Source organism: Rhinoraja longicauda, chromosome 1, assembly GCF_053455715.1.
Source record: "Rhinoraja longicauda isolate Sanriku21f chromosome 1, sRhiLon1.1, whole genome shotgun sequence".
NCBI classification, from domain to species: domain Eukaryota; kingdom Metazoa; phylum Chordata; class Chondrichthyes; order Rajiformes; family Arhynchobatidae; genus Rhinoraja; species Rhinoraja longicauda.
In genome coordinates, this window is record NC_135953.1 from 121678821 (window position 1) to 121705649 (window position 26829).

The 26829-nt window shown below is 41.0% G+C and overlaps 1 protein-coding gene across 3 annotated transcripts in view; it reads right to left on the bottom strand.

Annotated features, from left to right (window-relative positions):
• Positions 1–1224: 1224 nt before the first annotated feature.
• The window catches only part of fhdc1 (FH2 domain containing 1), an 89257-nt gene continuing 63652 nt past the window's right edge, over positions 1225–26829 (bottom strand). For all 3 annotated transcript variants that reach the window (XM_078405707.1, XM_078405717.1, XM_078405726.1), the window contains exons 5-12: positions 17398–17483; positions 17208–17308; positions 15120–15190; positions 14912–15019; positions 14443–14513; positions 9553–9670; positions 7102–7266; positions 1225–5680 (exon numbers count right to left, since the gene is read on the bottom strand). In XM_078405707.1, coding sequence (XP_078261833.1) covers positions 3233–5680; positions 7102–7266; positions 9553–9670; positions 14443–14513; positions 14912–15019; positions 15120–15190; positions 17208–17308; positions 17398–17483 — 3168 coding nt within the window. In that variant the 3' untranslated portion in view covers positions 1225–3232. The remainder of the gene's footprint in view (positions 5681–7101; positions 7267–9552; positions 9671–14442; positions 14514–14911; positions 15020–15119; positions 15191–17207; positions 17309–17397; positions 17484–26829) is intronic.

Sequence of the window (26829 nt, forward strand, 5' to 3'; positions counted from 1 at the left end):
AGTGATGATCCTACTATATATTAATCATACTAAGTATAAGTATAGACCACACTGAGTCAGTACGCAAGAGTCAACATGTTTAAGGCACCATCTTGTATCCTTCAAATATTTAAAAAACATTTACTCAAGGTAGCTGAGGAGATTGAGTCATTAAATACACTGAAGGTTCAGATAGATGACTTGGAAATCAAGAGTTACAGGTTCTCCCCAGTTTATGAACGCCTGACTTATGTGCAGCCCACACATACCAATAAACAATTGGATGACCGATTGTAGGTTGGATTTGCCAGCTGCTGCGGGATAACAGGCAACTTCTGCTGTTTGGGAACTCCGTTCGCGGCCACATTTCCAAATTGTGAACTGTTTTGTTTACAGACAGTTTGCGGAACAGAACCCTGCCGCAACCTGGGGACAACCGGTTCAGGGAGTGGACAGCCAAGATCAGATGTTCTTTTGAAAGTAGATCACATTCAAAGGGTTATATCCTATTTTGCTGCTTATGCATGCGTCCATTACTAAACACCCACTGACATCCATTTGCTCAGTTCTCCATCTTTCCAACTCCCACTGCAATCCAGTAATGAATACGTGGACACAGTGGGAAAAGAATAAACACTAACTTTTCAAAGTTAGAATATTGCTATCACAGATCTCTCTTTGGGATTTTATGATGCAAAACTTCAATCATATTTCGATTATTGTGATTTTGCAAAGCATCCATCTGCCATCGAGGCTGCAAAATTATGCACGGTGGTGTAGCAGTAGAGGGCGGCACGGTGGCACAGCGGTAGAGTTGCTGCCTTATGATGCCTGAGACCCGGGTTCGATCATGACTATGGGTGCTTGCCTGTATGAAGTTTGTACATTCTCCCCGTGACCTGCGTGAGTTTTCTCAGGGATCTCCGGTTTCCTCCCACACTGTAAGTTAGTTAGCTTGGTATAATTGTAAATTGTCCCTAGTGTGTGTAGGATAGTGTTAATGTACAGGGATCACTGGTCGGTGTGTACTCGGTGGACCGAAGGACCTGTTTCCATGCTGTATCTCTAAACTAAACTAAATTATTCAGAATGGAACTGAATATTGGCAGAGCAAATCACCTTCACAATTTTGCACATCATTAGGCCCAATTTAGATTACAGTTTCTAACAGTTGATCTTTGTAAAGCTTCATCAGGAAAGCACATTGCAATAAGTAGACAACACAATCATTATTTAATGGGACAGAACTGACTTTTAATACTTGACTGAACAGAAGTTATGTGGAACGTGCAAATACTACAACACTTCATTTCAATTTACAGAGATACATCACTTTTGTTTACAAATGTACGGTAATCTTAAAATTTGAACAGCCATTGAGCCATTACAATTTAATAGTTAATGAGGGTGGATGCTGATGGAACGGTAAAATAAAGCAATTACCATAGATATGTTACACAATGCCATCAGAGGGCGCAATAGACAAGGGGTGGAATCATGTTCAATTCTCAAATCCAAATGAGCAAACGCTTGTAAATTATGAAGACAAAAAAAGAGACACTTTAAAATTGACCTCTTCAGGATGTAAATCAGTCTTGTTATTTTACACTAAACTCTAACACTATTGCGGATGTGTAGTAACACCCCATGCTAATTAAATTACAAACAAAAAGAGACTGGAATTCCTTAATCTGCCAATAGTAAAAAAACATTCATCTCAAGTAAATGGGGCAGCTTCAGAAGCCAGGAGCCTCTCAGTCCTACCCACATTCAGTCTAGTCCATTTCACAGGCAGTATGTGTGTCTGTTAAGAGTATAATGATCTCATATCTAACAAAAATATATATTTTTTAGGTTAAAGTACCACCTGGAGAGAAATCAGGGTATAATATAGCCCCATAAAAAACACTACAGATCGAGAGCAGGAAATGTCCTATACACCGTTGCTAGGACAGGCACAGGCCTGACAAAGCAGTTGCAGACAAATGAGCAGCTTTCATATTTATTTAGATCAGTAAAAAAAAACTGCTGAAGAAACAGTGCAACATCCCCATATGCATACTAGCACAATGTTAAATATAAGGATATCATTAACTACAAAGTGTGCGGCTGTTTCATGGCACTGCTTGTGCTCAAAATTCACCAGCCAACATTTGACATCAAATGGATTATTGTTGTGTTTCAGAGTAAGAACTCTACAATGTTCATTGGTTTGCACTCATGTGACTCCTGCAACATAGGGATGACCGGAAGAAGTATCAATTTATAGCCACATTGACTTATCACAGCTACATACAGTGGTCCCTTCAATCCTTGGTTCCAATCTCTTGCAAGGCCTATAATCGTAAAGAGCCCTTGGTGAAAGTGACTGAACACAAGAGTAGTTATCCCATCCATGGAGTTTAACTAACATATACCAATACTGTACAGATTATGCTATGCACTGTGTATTATACACATTATTCATATCACAATACAAAAAATAAATTATTTTGCTGCAACTATGTAATCAAGTGGAAACTTCAGTCCACTCATTCGTTCACTAGTTTCTCTATACATTTCTATTCCTTAACACCAGTACTTTCTTCCTTTAAAAAGAAAGTAGTAGCCCACCATAACGATAAATAGCCATCTTCTAAAAATTTGAAGATTTAATCTTGACATTTTAAAAAGATACATTCACCAGCTGCAGAGATATAAAGCTAGCTTAGCTTCTTGACATTTTCATGTAATGGATCAAAATCCATTATGGAGAAGCAGCACTCTAACTTAATCCTGAAAATACCATGGATCGGTACTTCTTCCTGAGGAATTAGCAAGTACGTTGCCACTAACCAAATGCTGCTGAGATCTGGTTCGGCATTTGTTGAATGCGATTATTATTTTCAAATTCAATTATCATTCCCCCACTGGATTTTCAATCTCTGCCTCCTGCTGACATGTGAGATGCGATAAGGCCAACAGACTTTTACTGTTCATCAATTAATTTGTGAATGAATGGCAGGAGACTCATGTCTAAAAGGCAGAGCTGGTCCTGGCAGTTTTCTGCTCCATTTCTTGGTGCCACAAAGGATGGTTCACAAAAGGTAACTGATTTCTGCCGGCAAGATCTGGCATGTTTGACCAATGCATAACACCAATACATACCAAAGGAGAATTCAACTGCAGGCACACAAAGGGAGAACTTCCATTCAGGAAGGTCTACAAAGATTTTAACTTGCTACTGCCCTAAGCTCTACATCAATAAAACATTTTACTTCCACTTTGATGATCTTTTTGGAGTTTTCTTGCTTCTAATGGAATCTGTGGCTGGAAGGTGTTTCTTTTCTGTTGATTTTTGCAATGTGTTGTTGCCGGTGTAGGCGGACTGTGTTTGGCTTGTCGGTGCCTTATCCTCCTCTTCAGTCTTGCTCCCCAGATTTTGTGTACTTGGCCGTTTCATGGTAGTATTTTCACTGCTCTTTGTATGATTTATTCCAACGTATGTGGGCATAGTTTGCCTCTGCGAAGAGGTTCTGGTGAGGTTTGTTGCTTTGGCGGACTGCGGAGATGTGCTGGGAATTGGTCTGGAATCTGTCCTCTGTCGTCGAGAGGAAGAGGCCACAGTGTTTCTGGCAAAGCTGGGAGTAAGCATTGGTGAGGCTGAACTACTATTTCCTTCCATGGATTCTGTTGTTCCACCTGTATTTGTGCTGTGCCTGGGGAAGCTTCTTGTAACTGAGCGACAAATCTTGCTGCTTTCATCAGGCTTTGGCTTGGGGATATTTCGGACTGGCTTAGCACTAGGTTTTCTGAGGGAGTCTTTACGCTTTAAAATGCTATTAGATGAATTACCCAAAGCAGCAGTCTCTTTTGTTGGCTTTTGTTCTGTCACTGGATAGCTGGACCTGCGAGGAGTCTTTAACCAATTGTCTCGCCACTTTGACCCTGAAGCCTTTTGAGAGTGTTTTTGTTCATCACTGCTTAATGCTTTTGTTTCTGGTCTTCTGACACTATTGGATCTTCTACTTGACTTTGATATTGGCAAAACCCTCCTGATATCCTCATTATTAGGGTGGTTTGTTGTCCTTGAAGTTTTAGGAGGAACTGGACTGCTCAAACAATGCAAAGTTGTTTTTGGAGTGGGCAATGCTTTTCCTCCAACCGTACTAGGCTGCTTTAAACTGCAAATCTGCTTTGCTTCCTTTGGTAAGTTCATTGTCTCAGAGGCTGCCTCAATAGCACTGTCATTATTAATGGTTATATTTTTGGTAATGGGAATGAGAGGATTGTCCCTTTTCGTGTCTGACAAATCATTGGAAATTTCTGTGTGATCTCCTTTAGGACTTTTAAATTGGTATTGTGATTCTTCTTGAATTTTCTGGCAGACAGCTTTTACTTCACATTGCTCTGAGGATTCAGAACAATCTCCACCACTTGTATATCCCAAAACAAAAAACACAGTTCTGCTTTCCTTGTTTAAAACAGAGTTATTAGGTGCATCTGAACTCTGGTTGGATACTTCAGTGCCTTCTGTATTCTTTATTTTCTGTGGTAATGACCGAGAACCCGTAAAACAGTAAGATTCACCATCAAATTTCTTTGAGACCAGACCAGAAGAAAATACACCAGAATCAGAGATAGTGGATGTCTGAATGCCTACACTAGTGCTAGACATCAGGGGACTCATATCTGTATCACAGGTCTGCACACTGAAATCTGTATCAGCAGTCTGCAAATTCTCCTCTGTACCAGGCGTTTGTACACTCACATCCGTACTAAGTGTCTGCACACTCTGATCTGTACTGGGAGTCTGTACACTCAGATCAGTACTGGGAGTCTGCACACCCACATCTGTACTGAGAGTTTGCATACCCACATCTGTACTTGGAGTCTGCACACTCACATCTGTACTCGGTGTCGACAAACCCACATCTGTAGTAGGAGTCTGCAAACTCAGGTCTTCAGAGTACTCCAGGTCTGTTAGTGTAACATCATCACAGGTCGTCACTTGGCTAGAGTCAGCGACACTGGAGTCATTGAAAATCTGTAAACCTTCAAGAAGCTCGAGCTGCTGTTTAGAGGCAATCATCTGGTTTAAGTTTGTGATATCTGTATACTTTGTGTGGGCCTTATCCTTTATTATATTCTCATTGTTATTGTAGGCATCTTGTTCATGCTGACCAATTTCAGTCTTTGTGAAGTTCTCTGTAGAAGGGATCTCTGTATTCCTAGCAGTGCATGGCTCAGCTGAAGCCATGCAGAGATAGCTGTCTTTTATAACTGTGGTATGAGCAGAGCCCTGATTGGAGTCAAAGTGGGCACTATCTAAGCTTCCATCACGGGTTTCTGACATCTCTTGCCAGGCTACTCTCTGTCTAGAGCAACGTGCAGCAGAGCGAGGGATACTGTTTGACTTAGCTTGTTCATTTGTACTTGCAGCCTGCAAAAACGACAATAAATGGCTGTCAACAGCAGAGCCTTCCGATGAGCGTAAGCGGCTGCTTCTAGTTCTCTTTACACTCCCGGGGCTTTGAGATCTCGGATGAGTGAAAGCTATAAGGTCATGTAGTCCATCCTTGATGAGCAGTTTCACATCATTTTCGCTACTACTCCTTCCAAAGATACTTCGTTCACCAGCAGCCCACGAATGCCGTTTCTCTTCCAATTGCTTTATCCTTTGTTGTTGACAGAGTTCCTTAATTTCTCTGTCTCTGTTTTCCTATGGGGTACAGAGATTTGTTTTTCAGTAATTCATTATTTTATTTTAATGACATTCCCTTATAACCTTTAAAAATATAAACCCAAAATCCCCACATCAACTATACATTAACTAATGATACTTCTTGAATCATGTTGACATAGATATACAAAACAAAAATCACATCCAATTTGATGCACAACTTAAAATAAATCTTTCTAATTATAGATTATGAATGATATTTCGGAGAATACCGTGTGGCGAAAATGTCTGAAAACCACAAATAGAATTCAGTTATTTTCTTCTTAGAATAATTTGTTTGGTTCAAACATCTCCCCTCTTCTGGAGAAGACATTGATATTTTCTATATTAACTCTCTATAGAGCCCATTAGTCTTATGGTCTTTGGACAGGATGGACATTTACAAGGGCGATTCAATGGGCCCAATGGCCCTTCTCCATTCTACAGATAACAATTATTAGAACAGAACAGCCCAGGAAGGGACCCTTCTGGCCACAATGTTTGTGCCAAACATAATGCCAAGTTAAACTGATCACATCTGCCTGTACATGATCCATATACCTCTATTTCCTGCACTTCTATTGTCTATTCAAAAATCTCAAACACCTATCATATCTGCTGCCTCCACCACCACCCTTGGCATTGTGTTCCAGGTCTTCCACCACTCTTTGTGTAAAAGCTTGCCCCACACTTCTTCATTAACCTGAACAGTGCCACCCCTGAGTATACAAGGGTCATGGCCAATTGTGAAGAAAAACCTGGCAGTGAACAGGTTTTTTGTAAAATCATAAATTTTACAAAAGCTCGCACCTTATAACTATGCCCTCTAATGTTCATTGACCAAAATGTTATTTTCAGTTGTACATCAAATCGGACAGGATTTTTGTATTGTAAAATTCATGATCTGTAATCATAACTGATCTAGATTTTGTCCTTGAAGAATGTCTGTATACATAAAATATTAGTTTGAGTCACTGATTAGCATCAGGCCTGGAGAAGATGGTTCCTTTCACTCCCCTGCAGCAAAGCTATTAAAACACCTAGTGCTGCCCTGCTTGAGATACCCCAGTCAATGCAGAGGGATGTCTCGTTGTTGTTTCATAATCAGTCCAAGACAGTGCATTCACCAATTGAAACATCAACCTCAAATGTTTTTCAAAATAAGGCTGATTTTTGGGTTGTCTGATACCATACTCAGCTGCGTTTACAATACATTCAGTTGTTATCTTATTTTAAGATTTGCTTCGGATTTTAGGTTTCAGAGTTATGAGAGCTTTCCTTTAGTTATTCAGGAAACATCACCATCTACTGTATATTTGGTGACAGTGAGGCTATCAGAAATCCCTCATTCCAAAAACCGACAAAATGGTTCACAAAGCAGCTGTCTTTTGGCAGGTCAGTGTAGTTGTGTGCCCACTTACCTTGACAGCTTTTTTGAATCTATCACAAAAGTCTTGGAAAATTTTGAAGCATTCTTCTAATTTCATTGTTTCTTTGTCTTCACAGAAGAAATCAATGAGAGTATTGGCTTCCCTTTGCAATTCCATCCGTTGTGCCTCTAATCTGTCCACTTCTCCCAAACCTTGCTGCAGGGTAAGATATACAGTGCATCAGCAAACACACGATGGACATAAATAACATTGTACCTTTATTCTCAAAGGTTCAAAAGGTTCAAAGGTATTTTATTGTCACGTGTACCACTTAAGGTACAGTGAAACTCTCACTACAAATGATCTGCAAACATCAAACAAGTTACATTACAATAATGTCCTAAAATCAGATAATCTAAATGATAATGTTTTTGAAAAAATCTAGCTTTCTTATTCTTCTAAATTATAGTTATTAAGATTTTAGAAGCAAATGACACTAAATGATAGCCAGTACCTGCTATCTAGCATGATCATTAAATCATTAAAGTAAATAATGAGCCTCATGTATCTGGGTATTACTTTGACCTAATGTGAAATACCACAGTACTTTCCCTAGTGATTCACTGAATCTATTCAAGGCCCTGGTACACACTTACTTGTCCATGGAAGAGTTAATGATCGAGATGTGAGGAGGAGGGGGGAGAAGTAAGAATTTCATTGTTCTATCTGGGACAAATGATTATAAAACACTCTTGACGACTCTTAACACCTGCAGGGCGTTACATAATTTCTGCTGCCTCAAACGCAAGAAGAAGAGAAGAAGAAGAAGACGACTCTTAAGAAGGAGGAGGTATCACAAAATGCTGGAGTAACTCAGTGGGTCAGGCAGCATCTCTGGAGAGAAGGAATGGGTGACGTTTCAGGTCGAGACCCTTCTGAAGAACTCCAGCATTTTGTGATACTTTCGATTTGTACCAACATCTGCAGTTATTTTCCTACCTTAAGAAGGAGGAAGTGAGGGAAAGGGAAAATGAGGCCATTCATTATCTTATCTTATCATTATCAGATCAGTCAATACCTTATTCAATAGTGGAGCCAGCTTGGAGGACCACAAGGGGTGCTCCTGATCCTATTTCTCATGTTCTTGTTCAATGCGAGTTAAATTACACAAGAAGAAAATCACAAACTGTCCATCACTATTTTCGGAAATCCTACATCATAGAATCAAGGTCCTCCAGCTCCACAGCCTTGTGAGGTTTTTTTAACTACCTGTGTTTTACGAGTACTTCTTCCCTTGGCATGTTTTACACATTACACATTCCCCTACTGCTAGCAGAAATAGAATTCAAACATAAACGAATCAAACCCTCTAAATGATACATCCAGCAAAGGTTGAATACTCAGATTCTGTCCTGTAGTTGGCACAGTTTTTAAATCTCACTGATCTATCTTTGTGCCGTCATTAACAGAGCTACAATTTTCTAGCTCTATTATTGACCTAATAAGATTGGAATTTATCACGTTTCTTTGAATAAAGTCCAATTATTAAAATGGCAGCCAAATTTTGTTAGCATAATAATCATGTTCTTTTTGGTCTCTTTCAAAAATTCTGAAGAGTTATTTAATACTATAATTATGCCAGAAACAGAATGTTCTTTGTTTAGGCAATGAATATGGATTTATTACACACAAGGGAAGATGGTCACAAGTCATCAATGTATGCACCAATTGTATGTCATTTGATCACCCCAGTTGTGGGTTCAATATTGTACTCCAGAAATAAACTCTGAGTATTCTCTATAAATTCAAACAAAGCCCACGAAGAACATTGGACACTTGAGATAGGTACAATGTGAACATTAAGATTGCCAGCAGAGCAACAAACAGACCTGCATTTGAAAATCTTTCCAGCTCATGCAATCTATTGCAGAAGCTTAGAATTCCATGCTCCAGTAGTCCATAGAGCTCAGAGAAACACCGGAACACAGCTACCAGCCTTGGAGGACATCTACAACACACGATGCCTCAGAAAAGCCACCAGCGTCCACAAAGACTCTTCACACCCCTGCAACAGTCTGTTCGAACTTCTACCATCGGGCAGACGATACAAGGCCTTCTACGCCCGCACCACCAGACTCAGGAACAGCTTCATCCTCAGGGCTATAGCTGCTATGAACCGGTCCTGCTGAGCCGGATGGTCACATCGCACAGTGAACCGGCACAGATCTACTTGCACTTTATTCTGTTTTAAAACTGTTCCAATTTGTTTCATTAGGTTGCTTAAATTAATACTGACTAGCTAATTAATTTATTGCATCGTATGGGAGGCGCATTCCCAATGTCGTTGTACCCCTGCACAATGATAATAAAGATATATTGTATATTGTATTGTATTGTATTGTTTTAAAATAAAATGCAGTTATCTCACCATAATAATTAATCTCTACTCCATCTTGCTGTTATTTGGACATGCACTAGTTTGTCTTTTAGATGCTGGCTCACCTGAATGAAATCCTCCATTTGATGAAATAGTTCTGCGTCTTGCTTTAGATGTACTTGCATCGATTTTGTTCTACTGTCAAGTGAATGTAGGTCGGCATTAACGTTATCAATGGACAATCTGGAAGGAAAATATATGTTTAAAACATGTCAGAATTTCCAAATAAAAATGTTTGCTCCTGGCTTGTGTCACAGAAACTCTCAACGTACAACAGCTCCACAATGTAAGATGCAGTATTCTAAAGGGAAAAACAACCAAGTTCATTGTTTAAATATGTCCATTGAATAGCTATGGTGTTGTGTAGGAATACCATTATGTAACCACAGCTAGCAATAATTATGAAAATGAATATATCTGTGTTTGCTTTTGAAAAGCAAGGAAAGACACAACAAATCAGTAACTGTAATAAATAAAGGCAAGGATTTAACAATTCAGGAGTTAAAATGTTATCAAATGTTAACAAAATGCTGGAGTAATTCAGCGAGACAGGCAGCATCTCTGGCGAGAAGGAATGGGTGATGTTTCGGGTCGAGACCCTTCTTCACAACTTGAATCACTGCAGAGCTTTGACTTGATCCATTACTAATGAAGTCACTTCGCCTTACAGCATGTTACTTGTGCTATTTAACACAGGCATTGTCTCACTTCAACTTTGTCGGGTTGGGATCTTATATTTAGGTATCCCTAGACTACACTGGGCATGCGCTGCTACACTTCTCATTGAGCCAAGAATAAATTCCTTGGCTTGATAGTAATGATAAAGTGTGGGATATACAGGGAAATGAGGATACGGATCATGAAAACAAAATAAATCTGCAGAAAATACTGGAAACCCACAGCACGTCAGACAGCATAGAAACATAGAAAAATAAGTGCAGGAGTAGGCCATTTGGCCCTTCGAGCAAGCACCACCATTCAATATGATCTTGGCTGATCATTTAAAATCAGTATCCCTTTCCTGCCTTTTCCCCATATCCCTTGATTCCCTTAGCCCTAAGAGCTAAATCCAACTCTATCTTGAAAACATCCATTGAATTGGCCTCCACTGCCTTCTGTGGCAGAGAATTCCACAGATTCACAACTCTCTGGGTGAAGGTTTTTCCTCATCTCAGCCCTAAATGGCCTACCTCTTATTCTTCCAGCAAGTTTCCAAACCTAATTTTGATGCAGTTTTCGCTTATTTAAATTTTGGCAAGTTAATATTGCCAATACTTTTAGCTAATTAGTCACCAGTCCTTGCAGACAAGGTTTTCCTATAAACAGAGCTTTTCTTGCAAGGATACTAACTTGTTTCAATTTTTGGTTTTGCAGCCCCAGCGTGCTTGTAGCTTGCAAGAGACTCTTACAAGCTGCAACAAAACTTGGTCTTACACCCAATACAGCAAAGACACAGGTGATGAAGATCCACTCCAAAACCAGCAACACTATCCTCATGCATAGCACTGCCCTGGAGGAGGTAGAAACATTCACATACCTAGGCAGTGTTGTGGGCACCACCGGAGGCAGATGCAGACATAAAAAGCAGAATCAATAAGGTGGTGATTAACATGCTCAGGAAGATCTGGAGCTCAAAATACATCTCAACACCAAAATACGCATCTTTAATCCAAATGTGAAGCAGGTAATGCTGTATGGATCAGAGACATGGAAAACAACAAAACACACAACAAACAGGCTGCAAACATTCATTAACACCTGCCGCAGGAGAATACTAAACATCTGGAGGAGAGACGAAGTAAGCAATGTGGATCTGTGGAAAAGAACAAGCCAGGATCCCATTGACTTACAAATTCGAAAGAGAAAATGGAGTTGGATTGGACACACCCTCAGAAAACCTGCCACAAACATCACCCAGCAAGCCCTGAAATGGAACCCCCAAGGAAAAAGGAAAAGAGGTCAACCCAGGAACAGCTGGAGCAGAAGTGTCCAGGCAGAAATCTCTGGGAGGGTGCTCAACTGGGGAGATCTCTAAAGAACCGCCAACAACCGAGTGAGGTGGAGGACATTTGTCAATGGCCTATGCTCCCTAGAGGAGCAAAGGGCTTAAGAAAAAGAAGAGGAAGAAGAAGAAGAAGAAGAGCCCCAACGTGGATCCTAAACAATGGTTGATTATAAACTTGTATTACAGTATACAAACAAAGAAAATGTAGCATTTTAGTGATCTCCATTTTTAGGATATTACCCACTTACAACACATTAGTAAACATAAATAAAGAGATGGTTAACTGAAAATGACATGTTCTGGGTTAATCTGCAGAAAGAAAAAGGGTGGCCTTCTGGGTCAAAGTCCCTTTGGCAGAACTAGGAAACTGCATGAGGAGCAGCACTACTCCTTTTGCCAGTTCCATTCCCACCATCCAAGAACACCAACAGTCCTTTCAAGAGAAGCAGTCCTTCGAAGAGAATGCACTTCCTACATTTTAGCATGCTGCTGTTGGTATTCACAATGTGGTCTCCTCCACATTGGAAAAACCAGACGCAGGTTTGGAGACATTGTGGAGCACTCACATTAGGTTCGCAGGCATGACCTTGAGCTTCCTGTTGCCTGTCACTTTAATTCTCCATCTTATTCCAATTATGACCTACTGGTCTGTTGCCTTCCACATTGATAGAAGGAGGTCCAATTTTGCTTCCAGAACAGTATCTCAACTTCCATCTGGGCATGTTGCAACCTTCCGGACTCAATATCAAATTCAACAGCTTCAGCTAGTATGCTTTCTTTGTTTGTTTCAGAACTGGCCAGATCATCCATCTGTAATATTGGAACAGTTTATCTTTCTTCATCAGATGTGTGCACCAGCTGGGCATTTTCTACAGCTCTGCAGATAGGCTCTTTATGTTCCTTTATTTGTGTTCCCTCTCTTGTCTTCCTTCACTAATCTATCATCTGCTGTCTTTATCCCCACAGCAACCTTGCCCCCACTTTGACCTATACATCCCTCCCTTGCCCTCTTTGAAACCTTGAAGTAACTGGAATGTTAACTTTGTTTTTAGAGTTACAATTGACTTACCCATACTGCCCAAGATGCCCTATCTCTGCCACTCCCACCTGCCAATTTGGTCAATATCCCTCTAAATCTTTTCTAAATGTTGTTATAGTGCCTGCCCCAATTACCTCCTCTGGTACCTTGTTCCATATACCCACCACCCTCTGTGTGATAAAATTGCCCCTCTGGTTCCTTTTAAATCTTTCCCCTCTCACTTCAAACCTTCTGGTTCTTGATTCCCCTACTCTGAGTAAAAGACTCACTCTTTTCACTCTATCTATTCCCTTAATGGTTCTCTACACCCATATAAGATCACTCCTCACCTTCCTGTGCTCTAAGGAATCAAGTCCTAACCTGCCCAACATCTCCCTAAAGCTCAGGCCCTCAAGTCCTGGCAAAATCTTCGTACATTTTCTCTGCAATCTTTCAAATTTAACGACATCCTTCCTATAATGGGATGACCAAAACTGAACACAATATTCCAAATGTGGCCTCTCCAATGTCTTATACAACTGTAACATAACATCCCAACTTCTATGCTCAATACCCTGACTAATGAACACACCAAAAGTCTTCTTCATCAGACTATCTACATGTAACACCACCTTCAGAGAACTATGTAACTGCACTCTTAGTTTCCTCTGCTCCAGAGCACTCTAAGGCCCTGCCATTCACTGTGAAGGTCCTGACATGGATTGACTTCCAAAAATGCAACACCTCGCACCTTGCACTCTTTCCACTAATGTTACCTGTGAAACATCAATGTTACCTGACCTGCTTTGCATTTTCTGCTTTTCACGTTAGATTTTGATGCCGACAGTCCACAGCATCTCATGGATACCCACTTTTAAGTTGACAAATCTATTCTGTGTCTACCCCATTTGGCATTATTACAATGCCACCTAATACAATGGGGATGCCCTCAGTTTGAAAATGGGACTTAGTCTCTCCAACACCTATGCAATGGCCATTCTTGCCATCATACACAGATGCTCCTGCAACCGGTAGACTGATGAGAACAAAATTAAGTAGGATTATCACTTGTGCTACTTTGCTGACTACTTCCACAGATCCAAACTGGCAGGTACACCCTTTAGGATTTGGCTAGCGCAGTTAGCTCTGTTTTTACAGCGGAAGGGTGGTGAGGAGTCAACCACAATGTTGTGGATCAGGAGTCTACTTAGGTCAGAAAATGTAGAGGTTTCTTACATTGAAGGACAGTGAACCAGATAAGTTCTAAAATTAAAGATAATCTGTCTACGACATTACCTCCATTTCTCTTGCTACGGATGGCTGAACATATAAAATAAAAGTTAAGATTCTGGAATTAAAATGCACATCTCAGCATTGGAAAATTGGAAAATTGAAATATCTAGCATGTTAACCCCTCTTGCTCATGACTCAACACATCTTGTTCATGATTCAGTGAACATATCAGGGATTGAATGAACATGTACTTTCTTGGCCAGACTTCACAGTGAATTTGTTAACAATGCTACGAGTTTATCCTGCACTCAGTTGCTCAGATCTGAACCTGCAGTTTCCAGCACGAACATTCAGGTAATAACAAAGCGAAGGAACACTAATGTTTAGATAGTAGACTGCAGGTACGTGATGGAAACAAAAAGATGTGACAAATACAAACATTTCAGTAAACTCAGCAACAGGTGGGAATATCTGTAGTGTGTCTTAACCAAAAAAAAGGTGTATCTTCCAAAATCTGTTTGCAGAAAAAATCTTTTCTGGATTCTTCAGAATATTTTTGGGACATATTTATAATTTGATGATCATTTCCTAATGCTGCTGCCATCTTTGTTTTGCTATATCTATTTTTGGTATGAATTTGTGTGTGAGAATGGGGGAGGGGAGAAAGGAGATGATATAAAGAGAACCCTCTTATATTACCTGGCTGCCTCCTGAACATGCTTCAGCTTTTCGGGAAAAGTTGAAAGAGTTGCATCCTTTTTTAGTGCTTCCTGTTTGAAAAAAAAACAATCATTGTTTCTGGCATGTTCCCTTTTATATGTTGAATATAAAGAACACGAAGAACACAATTAAAATGACATTTCATCTTCTTCTATGGGAGTCAAAGAACTTTTGTTATTTGCAAATAGCTATTCATATGTGCTGACAGAAAAGTGAATACAATTCTTCTGGAGATGGGAGTGCATCCAATCAGCCATGAATTTTCAGTAATTCCTATTTTCTAATGGAAAATTATCTACTCTTGAACCAATTCCAGAAAACAATGAATTTAAGAAAATAGGAATCTATTCACTCGTCTATTAAAATGAAATCTATAAATGACAGTTAAAATCATTTGTGGGAAGTAATATTGAGAAGAAAAAATATGGGAAGAAATCCAAATACAAACCAGAACGACAAAATGCAGCAAGTTCATTCCTGGCTTGTTTGCCTTTGTGTCTGCTAGTTTCAACAATGAAGATAGTTTGAACCCCACAGCATTTCCTGCGTAACCTCCCTGGAGACAAAAGAGAAGAAACCATCAATGGAGAAGAAAGATGCACAGAAGCTTTGTGGTGTCAAAATGAACAGAATAGGAAACAGCATAAATCACTTACAGCATTCATGATGTTGCCCGCCTGTAGAACCAAATGTAAAATTGCATGAAGTTCTTCACAGGTCATCAGTTCTGCAAAATGTTAATAAAGGGTTCAAAGTTTAATGGGAGCTAAAAAAAACAGGAAACACATCAAGTGACGTTCCTCATCATATTTAGAACTTTTCAGGCGAATACACTTATTTCTTATTCAACAACTTTGGACCCAAACCCTGAATAAATACCCAACGTTAAGCTTTCTTCCCACCATTTCTTTGTGTGGTTTGATACTTGGGCATTGTGGTACCTTTCTTAAGTGAACATTATGCATATGTGATTCTGTCAGAGTTCAGTTGATCGGCGACGACAGTTTCTTGGAGGTTCCGTTGAGATGGCTAACCTTTAGCTTCACGATATGCAAGACAAAAATTGAGCCGCAACGACAGGTCAGTCCCGAGACCACGGCAGCTCATACTTGAGCAATCGGACTGAACCTATCGCTGGAATGGAGATTTCTTCCTGTGTAGAGTGGTTGAAGTACGCCATCACATTAGTTGCTTAGGGGGCAATTGTGGCACCAGAAAAGGGAATAGCAATTGCGACAGGCGGTTTGGAACCCCCCTTAATGGGGAGTCGAAGGTTCAAGTCTTCGACTAGGTATCTGTGGGCTGGGTTCCACAAAGAGCATAGGAAGGAAGACCGATGTGGGTAAGAGTGAAATTTTACGTGTGAGTGTGAATGAATGTGATTGTAACTAAAATGAATGCCTAAAGGTTGTTGTGCTGTACAGCTATCCTCACCTTTGTCGTACTGCAGTTTCCACATTGTGCTGTACAAATATCCTCACCTTTGTCTTACTGCAGTTTCAACTTTGTTCTGTACAGCTATCCTCACCTTTGTCATACTGCAGTTTCCACATAGTGCTGTACAACTATCTTAATCTTTGTCATACTGTGATTGACAGCAATCTAAAAAATCAATGTGATCAACACAGCTCAGAAATGCATTCACACTTACATACACACTTACACATACTCTCCCTCTCTGGCACACGCACATACACACAAATATGTACACATACTCTCTCACTCTCACATACATGTTTTAGTGAGAACCAATGAATCACAGGCAGAATCGATAACCACAGGAAATATTGCCCGGGAAAAGAAGACGAGTTTGAATGTGGAGGCTGATTTGGATCCAGGCCTCTACCATACAATGGAGCAAATGTAATGTGCCATGTAAGAACATTAGAAATAGAAGCACGAGTACCTAGCCTGCCTTCAATAAGATAATTTCTGATTGTTTCTCTCAGTGCCGTTCTCCTGTAAATCCCTTTATTCCCTTAATATCTAAAATTCTATTGATCTGCCTTGAATATACTCAACAGATGAGCTTCAGTTGTCCTCTACGGCAAAGAAATTCAAAGATTCACTATTCTCTGGTTGAAGAAATTTCTTCTCATCTCAGTCCTGAACAGGTATTCCTTTGCTTTGAAAATGTAACCCCTGATTTTAGATGCTTAAGCTCCATCTTCTCTGTCAAGCCCTCTGAGACTTTTATGCACTCCAATTGTTGCATCTCTCAAAGTTCTGGACCACTCTACCTAACTCTCCACATTGAACAAACCTGTCACTCCAGGAATAAATCTGGTGAAGTTTTACTGCAGTCCTCTCATAGGAAGACTAGACCTACACAATGTATTTCAGATGCATTATCACGAGTGTTCTTTATACAGTAATTGGATCTGGATACCTCCACTCTTATAATCAAATCCTTTTACAACAAAGGCCAAGAAAGATACCGTTTGACTTCCGAATTGCTGTACATTAACTTTGCATACAGAAATACCCAGGTCCCTCTGAACACCATCATCTTTCATTTTTTAACCATTTAAAAAAACATTTTACCTTTCCATTTAAAAAATGAAAATGTATGACTTAACATTTTTTTCCAGACTATTTTTCCTGGGCATGTCCTTGCCAATTCACCATACCTGTCTATATACCTCTGCTTCCTCTTCATAGTTCATAAGGCACCCAGCAGAAATATACAGCCATTTTTACAGCCAAAGTTGGCATGTACTTTTGTAATTGATCAAATCCTTTACCTTTTGTGGCTATTTGCATTGCTTCCATTTCCTTGTGTAATGTGAAGCAGGCAGGAGTAAACTCTTCTTTAAGAATCATGGCTTCCATCCGAAGAGCATAGCTGCAAACCAACAAAATTGTTAAAAACAAAAGATCAAAAATAGGTATATTTTATTAATAATATGAGGGTGCATGACACTGCTACCTTACCTTGGGACTTGTATCAACAGGACCATGAAGGAATCTGCCAGGGACAGTTTGTTCACATCATCTTTGAAGGTTTGTAATTTTTTTACCTTTAGGGAAATATTATTGAATTAGCACTTCATTTTTGCTTAAGTTTACAAAGGAGAATAAATAAATCATTAATATACATTTTTTACTGTTAATTTGGGGTAAAGACAACAGACGTGAAAGCAGGCTGGACCAAGCTTGGTCTCTTGAATATGACTAACTGTGGAATTAAAATAAATAAAATGGTAAATACAATGAATAATCTTTTAATATCTCGATTTATAGTAATGGAAACATGACAGAAAATTACAAGGAAACCAATACTGAGTTTAATACAGAGATATAAAAAAATTAAGAAGGGTGAAAGTAATGAGGGGACCAGTTGCCTTGCACCACAGGGATATTACAAGATTGGGTGAGAACAGAGTAAATACATGAGCTGTAATTTTCCAGTTCTCTTAATTTAGGAATATTTTTGTAAATTATAAAATTCTTCCTATCACTCTTAATTCAGAAAGCTGAGAAACAAAGTATCAGTTACTGTATCAATCACTGTCAGGCATTTACTAAAAGTTATAAATAAGATCAGTGATTGTGTAATTGTGTAGCAGACCAGAAAGGCAGCATGGATTCATGAAAGGCTAGTCAGGTTTTAGCCTTTCAAACGGTAGCGCAGCGGTAGAGTTGCTGCTTTACAGCGAATGCAGCGCTGGAGACTCAGGTTCGATCCTGACTACGGGTGCTGCACTGTAAGGAGTTTGTACGTTCTCCCCGTGACCTGCGTGGGTTTTCTCCGAGATCTTCGGTTTCCTCCCACACTCCAAAGACGTACAGGTATGTAGGTTAATTGGCTGGGTAAATGTAAAAATTGTCCCTAGTGGGTGTAGGATAGTGTTAATGTACGGGGATCACTGGGCGGCACGGACTTGGAGGGCCGAAAAGGCCTGTTTCCGGCTGTATATATATGATATGATATGATATGATAACAGTTATTGAAGGGAAGACACGAAGTGCTGGAGTAATTCAGTGTGTCCGGCAGCATCTGTCGAGAATATGGATAGGTGATGGCTAGAGACCCAGGTTCGATCTTGACGTCAGGTGCTGTCTGTGTGGACTCTGCATGTTCTTCCTGTGACCTTGTGGGGTTCCACCGGGTGCTTCAGTTTTCTCCCATATCCCAAAGACGTGCAGGTTTGTAGGTTAATTGACTTCTGTAAATTACTCTTAGTATGCAGGGAGTGGATAAGAAAGTGGGATAAAATAGAGCTAGTTTGGTGACATCGGGGCTATCTCCTGCACCCATGCAGAACTCACGGAATTTGTTCACTTCACTACTAATTTTCATCCTGCACTCAAATTCACTTGGACTATCTCTGACATCTCCCTACCGTTTCTTGATCTCACCGTCTCCATCACAGGAGATGGACAATCAACTGAATTCCGTCTAGACTGCATCTGCACCCAAGATGAGATGTTCCAGACCAGGACATCTGAGATGTTCTCATTCTTTAGGGAACAGGAGGTTCCCCTCTTCCATCATAGATGAGGTCTTCACAAGGATCTCCTTGATATCCCGCAACTCTGCTCTTGCTCCCCTTCCCCCCCAGTTGCAACAGGGACAGTCCCCCTAGTCCTCACCTTTCATCCCATCAGCCGTCGCTTACACACATAATCCTCTGACATTTTTGCCACCTTCAACGGGATTCCGCCACTAGCCACATTTTTCCATCCCCATCACTTTCCGCAGAGACCATCCCCTCCGCAACTCCCTGGTTAACTCATCCTTTCTCACCCAAACCACCCCCTCCCTAGGTACCATCCCCAGCAACCACAGAAGATGCAACACTTGTACCTATACCTGCTGCTCGACTCCATCCAAGGACCCCAACCTTTCAGGTGAGGCAGAGCTTCACTTGCACCTCTTCCAACCTCACCTACTGTTCCAGGTGTGGACTCCTATATATCAGCGAGACCAAGCGCAAGGGTCAGCGATTGTTTCGCTGAACACCTCCGCTCAATCTGCCTAAACCTACATGATCTCCCTGTTGCCAAACATTTTAACTCCCTCTCCCATTCCCATACTGACCTTTCTGTCCTGGACCTCCTCCACTATCAGAGTGAGGCCCAATGCAAATTGGAGGAACAGCACCTCATATTTCGCTTGAGCAGTTTAACCCAGCGGTATGAATATTGGCTTCTCTAACTTCAAGTAACCCTTGCTTTCCCTCTCTCTCCATCCCTCCTCCATCCTAGTTCTGCGACCAGTCTGACTCTCCTCCTGATTATATTTTATCTCTGCAAGCTTCGTTGTCACCTTCCCCTAGCTAACAATGATCTACTCTACATTTTCCTAGATCCTCAACCTCATATCTCAGTGTCTCCCTTTCCCCTGATTCCCCATCTGAAGAAGGGTCTCTACCCGAAACGTCACCCATTCCTTCTCTCCAGAAATGGTGCCTGTCCTGCTCAGTTACTCCAGCATTTTGTGCCTATCTTGAACGGGTGATTGATGGTCAGCATGGAATCGGTGGGCTGAAGGGCCTGTTTCCATTCTGTACCTCTAAAGTAAACTAAACTAAATATATGCTATTCAGAAAGCATATCTTAATCGAGGGGTGTTATAAATTTGGAGATAGCTTATTCCAACCCTCAATTTAAAACTTCTTAACAGATTGAAGGGGTGGACCATTACACTTCCTTTGTAACCACTGCACATCAAAGAAAAAAAACTCATTTTCTATTGCCAGTTGTTGAGCTTTATCAGCCTTTGTGAAGCTGACCAGTTATAGCCCTTTTACGAGATTGTGTATGATATCTAAAATGAATATTTCAAATTAGTCCCAACTGTGTAATCAAGTATTTCCATGCACTGAAGATAGACAAGTTTCCAAGGAAATAGTCCTCTTCAGCTCTCTGCGAAACAGGAGATGACATGGAGGGGCATAATGTTAATCAATGCTTCATCTCTCAGACCAACATCACATATATTCTAAAGCTTAGTTTAGAATTCAGAACTGTATGGTCAATTACATTGAACACTAGAGACACAGGAAAGTCCAGAATCTGGAGCAAAAACGAGGCAGTAGAGAAACAACAGGTTAGGCAGCATCTGTGGAGGGAATGGACAGACGATGTTTTGCGTCGTGATCCTTCTTCAGACCGATGGAGTTGAGGGGAGAAAGAGAGAAGGGAGTGGAGCAAAACCTGGCAACTGATTGGTGGATACAGGGGAAGGGGGGTGGGGGGAGGGAGGGGGTGTTGGTTGGCAGATGGGGGGAGTAAGTGACAAAGGCGAGAAGTGAAAAGGAGACAAAAGGGAGTGAACTGTAAAGCCAGAGGGAGGAATATGGGTGGAAGGAGGCAGGGGGAGGAAAAAAATGGAAATGGGGATCTCAGGGATGGGAGATGAGTGTAGGGAGGAGATAGGAGCAGGGTGACTAGGGTGGTAGGGGTTAGTGGGAGAAATCAGTGCGCATTGTGTGTCAGGGTGGCAGGAGAAAACTAGAGGGTACAGACGACCATTTCACTGAACACTTGCACTCTACAACCAAGGCCTGCTAGATCACCCGGTTGCTAACCATTTTAACTCCCCTTCCCATTCCCATATCGACCTTCCTGTCCTGGGCCTCCTCCATTGCCAGAATGAGGCTACACACAAACTGGAAGAATAGCATTGTTTATTCCGCTTGGGTAGCCTAAAACCCAACAATGTGAACATTGAATTCTCCAATTTCAAGTAATAGCCTCCCCCCCACCCCCAATGCAAGTGCGCTTGCATTTCTCCCATATGAGGGGCATAGATTGGGGAGATGGTGATAAACGTTTCCCGTTAGCCGAAAGGTTTATAACCAGAGAACATAAATTTAAGGCAAGTGGCTTAGTGGAGATTTGATTTTAAAAAACCATTTCACCTAGCGAGCAGTTGGAATCTGGAGCACACTGACAGAGGAAGTAATGTAGGGGTTAATGTAAGAAGTAATGTACTCTTACAATACTACAACAGTAATGAAGTTTTTAGTTGTGCACTTGGAACAATATGGCACGGAAGGCTAGGGATCGAGTGGAGAATAAAAGGATAAATATAAACAAATACTTGATGGCGTGATTGGACACCGTGGGTCTCAAGGAATGTTTCCATGCTCTGGCTCTGGGGGTCTTTTGAAAGTTCCACAAGGATATTTGAACTTCCTCTTCAGAATATTAGTAGCCATTAGTAACCATGGGCAGCACGGTAGCGCAGCGGTAGAGTTGCTGCTTTACAGCGAATGCAGCGCCTGAGACTCAGGTTCGATCCTGACTACGGGTGCTGCACTGTAAGGAGTTTGTACGTTCTCCCCGTGACCTGCGTGGGTTTTCTCCGAGATCTTCGGTTTCCTCCCACACTCCAAAGACGTACAGGTATGTAGGTTAATTGGCTGGGTGAATGTAAAAATTGTCCCTAGTGGGTGTAGGATAGTGTTAATGTACGGGGATCACTGGGCGGCACGGACATGGAGGGCCGAAAAGGCCTGTTTCCAGCTGTATATATATGATATGATATGATGATAATGAATGAATAAGTTTATTGGCCAAGTATGTGCATATACAAGGAATGTGCCAGTGCTCCGCTCACAAATGACAACACAAACATACAGTTAACAATTAAGAATCCATGTCAAATACTGCTGACACTTGGGCTGTACTTTGTAGAAGTTTCAGAGTAGGCACTAGGACATTTATGAAGGCCTCCAATGGCAAGCACAAGAATACAAGATGGGACACAATTTTTTTTTAAACTTGATACTTAAAAGGTATAAGATGGTCTCATTGCGTATAGCCTCTGAAGAAATCTACTATTCCTTTTACAACTGTAATCCTTGCACTCTTTTATTTATGTATGATTGTGCCTATGTCTAGTATGATTTTACTAGGTTTGCAAAACAAAGGATTTCACTGTATATATAGGTATGTGTCACAATAAAGTAACTATTTAATTAATAAATGCTTTAGTAGTGTTATGATTTCCTTCCTTTTCCTCTAATGAGTATAGTACTGCAACTGGGGGATCTTTTTGCATGTTCTTCATGGAGAAGTGCTTGAAGTTTTGAATGCTAACTATGAAGTTCTTAATGATCCTCATTTCTAGATGACAGGGTTTGGGTAACACTGCTCTGAAGTATGTTTGGTTATCTCCTTCAAAGGTCACCTTCAATTTGACGATCATTGTACAATGAATCATTGTGACATCGAAGCAAATGCTTTACATTCTCCAAACCGCGGGGCAAGTTCTGAGGCAGGAAGCATTCTGCAGGTGGTACAAACTTCATGTGAATAAGGGCAGTACCAATATCTTTATGAATACTAAAGAAACGGAAGGAATGGAAATAATGAGTGATGGAGCTGTAAAAATATATCTGAATGTTATGGTGCAGGATAACCTGGAAGACAATGGTTACAAAACAAACACCAATTCAACAACTGAGGGTGGATTGTGTCAAGATGTGACACACAAAATGAAATAAACATAAATCAATTTAGGAAGCAGAAATGTGCGTTAAATGTTCTGTATGTGAAAGCATAGAGTTTTAAAACAAAATAGAGTTATAGAACACCTGGTTGGAGATAAAGGATTCACAGAGATCTCACTCAACATGGGTGGGGTAAACATGCCCACTTACAGACTTACGAAGCTGGAAGAGGGAAACTAGGAGGAGTCCTTTTATGAAGGAAAACTGTGGGTAAAAATTCCTAAGTATGTCGGGAGTGGCTGCAAATAGGGCTGGTCTCGTACGGGCTGAATATTGATAAAGATTAATCCCTGTAACTAGGCTAAAAGACAGGTGTGAAAGGATCCAGGTCCATATTTATTTAGCGGTGTCAGCAACAGCAGCCTAGGTTCGGTAGCAAAGTGGTTAATAATAAGAGGCCTAGACTACCGGCTGCTGGAGGCAGGAGTTCAAATCCCACCATGGCAGCTGGCAAACTTAAATCCAAGTAATTAAATAAATTTGCAAATCTAAGATCAGGTTATGCTGATTGAAACCTCGGGATTGTTATAAAGGCATAAATGCTTCTCTAATTTCATCCAGGAACATTTGAGGAGCCCAGAATGATTAAACTGGCTTGGCAAGAAGATGGTAATCCGACAGGAGGGAAAGAAACAAAGATGAAAGTGGGAGATTGAAATGTAGTAAGCAAAATAAATAGGTAAAAATAATTGAAATAGGGAAAAAAGTTAAAAAGCCAAATATAAAGTTGCCATATCTAAAAGCACACTACAGTCATAACAAAATGGTTGAAATAAACACCGTAAATCGTTGCCATTACAGAAACATAGTCACAGGGTGAGCAAAGCTAGGAGCTAAATGTTCCAGGGCATTCAGCGTTTCAGAAGGAAAGGTAAAAAATGTATAGGACATGGGTCAGCATAGTTGAAAAAGGATGATATCAGTAGAGCAGATAGAAAGGATCTTGGGTCAGCATGGGAGAGAGGCAATGAAAAGTAACAAGGGATTGAGCTGTCAAAGTGTATCGGGATGTTATGGTTCAAAATAACCTGGAGGAAAATGCTTTTAAAACAAACACTAATAAGCAAAAGTACGGATGTGTTGTGCAAGGATATGAACATCCACCAATCAGCCAAAACATTATGACCTGATGAGCCAACACATTATGACCACCTGCCTAATATGCTGTTGGTCCTCCGTATGCAGCCCCATACGCAGCAGGGTGCGGTGCACTGTGTATTGTGACACATTCCTCCCGTGACTACCATTAAAATTTTCTGTGACTTGTGCCACAGTAGACCGTCTGTCGGTTCAGACCAGACGGGATAGCCTTCGTTGCCCCCATGCATCGGTGAGCCTTGGGCGCCCAACACCCTGTCGCCGGTTTGTGGTTTGTCTCTCCTCGGACCACTGTTGGTAGGTACTCACCACTGCTGACCGGGAGCACCCCACAAGCCTTGCCGTTTCAGAGATGCTCTGCCCAGTTGTCTGGCCATAACACTTTGGCCCTTGTCAAAGTCGCTCAGGTCTTTACACCTGCCCATTTCTCCTGCATCCAACACATAAACTTCAAGAACTGACTGTTCACTTGCTGCCTGATATATCCCACCCCTTGACAGGTGCCATTGTAAAAAGATAATCAATGTTATTCACTTCGCCTGTCAGTGATCATAATGTTTTGGCTGATCGGTGTATATTGAAATAGTCGCAATTCAAGTTAGCATGCAGCAAAATTGCAAGTCAAAAGTTCCATACATCAAAGTCTGGAATTTTGTATTGTAAAATTCGAACCAGTTGAGTGGAGCCAAGAAGCAGCAAAATGTCAAAAACATTGTTGGCATTTGTTTATTGGCCTTCAAATAGTGCGGCCGTAGGATACAATATGAATAAATACATTAGAAATGCTTTTAATAAGGATAATACAGTAATAGTGAGGGACTCTAGATAGTGACTGAGCAAAACTTCTTTCTCTCAGACACTCTCAGGGTCAAGGATGACTTGCTTCCACTATGCTTTTGTGGGTGTTAAGGTGACTGTGAGTCTAATGTGGGACAATAGACAATAGGTGCAGGAGGAGGCCATTCGGGCCCTTCGAGCCAGCACCGCCATTCAATGTGATCATGGCTGATCATTCTCAATCAGTACCCCGTTCCTGCCTTCTCCCCATACCCCCTGACTCCGTTATCCTTAAGAGTTCTATCTAGCTCTCTCTTGAATGCATTCAGAGAATTGGCCTCCACTGCCTTCTGAGGCAGAGAATTCCACAGATTCACAACTCTCTGACTGAAAAAGTTTTTCCTCATCTCAGTTCTAAATGGCCTACCCCTTATTCTTAAACTGTGGCCCCTTGTTCTGGACTCCCCCAACATTGGGAACATGTTTCCTGCCTCTAACGTGTCCAACCCCTTAATAATCTTATACGTTTCGATAAGATCTCCTCTCATCCTTCTAAATTGTGGGAAGCACAGACATTTCCACAGATGGGCAAGATATACTTGACAGGGCTGGTAAATAGGTAGTTTGTCAGATAGTATGGTCCATTTGCCATATGGACTTCTCTGTGTGCTTCTGTAGGGCTTCTGTGTGCTCCAAATCCATGGACATTAAGTTCTCAATGCCTTTCCAAATGCTCCTTCTGCAGTTCAAGTTCATGTTGCAGATTTTCAAGGAGGATTTTAATCATTTTCTGTTCTCCTGTGACAGGGCTTGTAATAGTATGGCTGACTCAAGAATTTGGGGTCAGGCATGAGAAAGATGTGGCCTGGGAAATGGAACTGATTAAGTTCATTTAGGGCCTCAATGCTGGGAATGTTGGCCTGGCAGTGGAGGTTGGTGTTGGCTAGCTTATCCTTCCTGTTAGCATTTTGTGGAGGCAGCATTAGTGGTGTCTTTCCAGAGTCCTGAGATGCCCACTGTAAGTATTCCAGGTCTCAGAAGCATATAGACCAGCCAGCACTCCTGCCTTGTAGACTAAGAGTTTTATGTAATGTCTGAGGTCCTGATCACGTTTAAAACTTTCCTGAGGCTTTAGGGTAATCTGCCCAACCACACATTATGATCACTGTTGATTTATGGTGGCCTCAACTTGTCTTCTATGCCAGTTCCCCATAACCTACAATTCTTCAATCTTTCAAATATTTATCCATCTCCAACTTAAGTCATTCTAATAGTTTAATCTCCACCTTCTTCAGAGGGAGAGAATTCCATTGATTTGCTACCCTCGGAGAGAAGACATTTCCACGAGGTCAGTTCTGAGCAAACAATGTGCTCCATAGTTCTGAGATGTGTTCTGAGATTTTAATGGGTCGTGCTGCGGACCTTTCCCAGCGGAGGGCAGTGTGGTGCACCGGGTGCAGCTGCTGCTCATGGACCTTTGTCCTACAAATTGATGTATGCAGTGAATAGGTCAATGAGGGCTTGGAGCTTTGCCTGCAAATACGTGTTGCTTACATAATATACCTCCACATCTGAGGTTTGGTAAATCAAATAAGTACCTAGAATATAGAGGATGAATTCCTGGAATATGTGGGATGGGTTTCCTGATCACTATCATGAGAAGTGAATGAGGAAATAGAATTTTACAATTCAGTGCTGTCCAATGACAAAGAGCTCATTTATAATCTTGTCGCAAAAGAGCTCATTGGAAAGAGTGACATCAGGATGATAGAATTTTATGTTATGTATATTATGTTGTTACTTAATGTGATATAGTTTGATTTTAAACTGGGATTTTTAATCTAATCAACGGATTTTACAAATAATGAACCAGGTGTAATATGCTGATTTTCAGTGGGGAAAAAAAGTGCAGATAAACATAGAAACATAGAAAATAGGTGCAGGAGGAGGCCATTCGGCCCTTCGAGCCAGCACCGCCATTCATTGTGATCATGGCTGATCGTCCACAATCAATAACCCGTGCCTG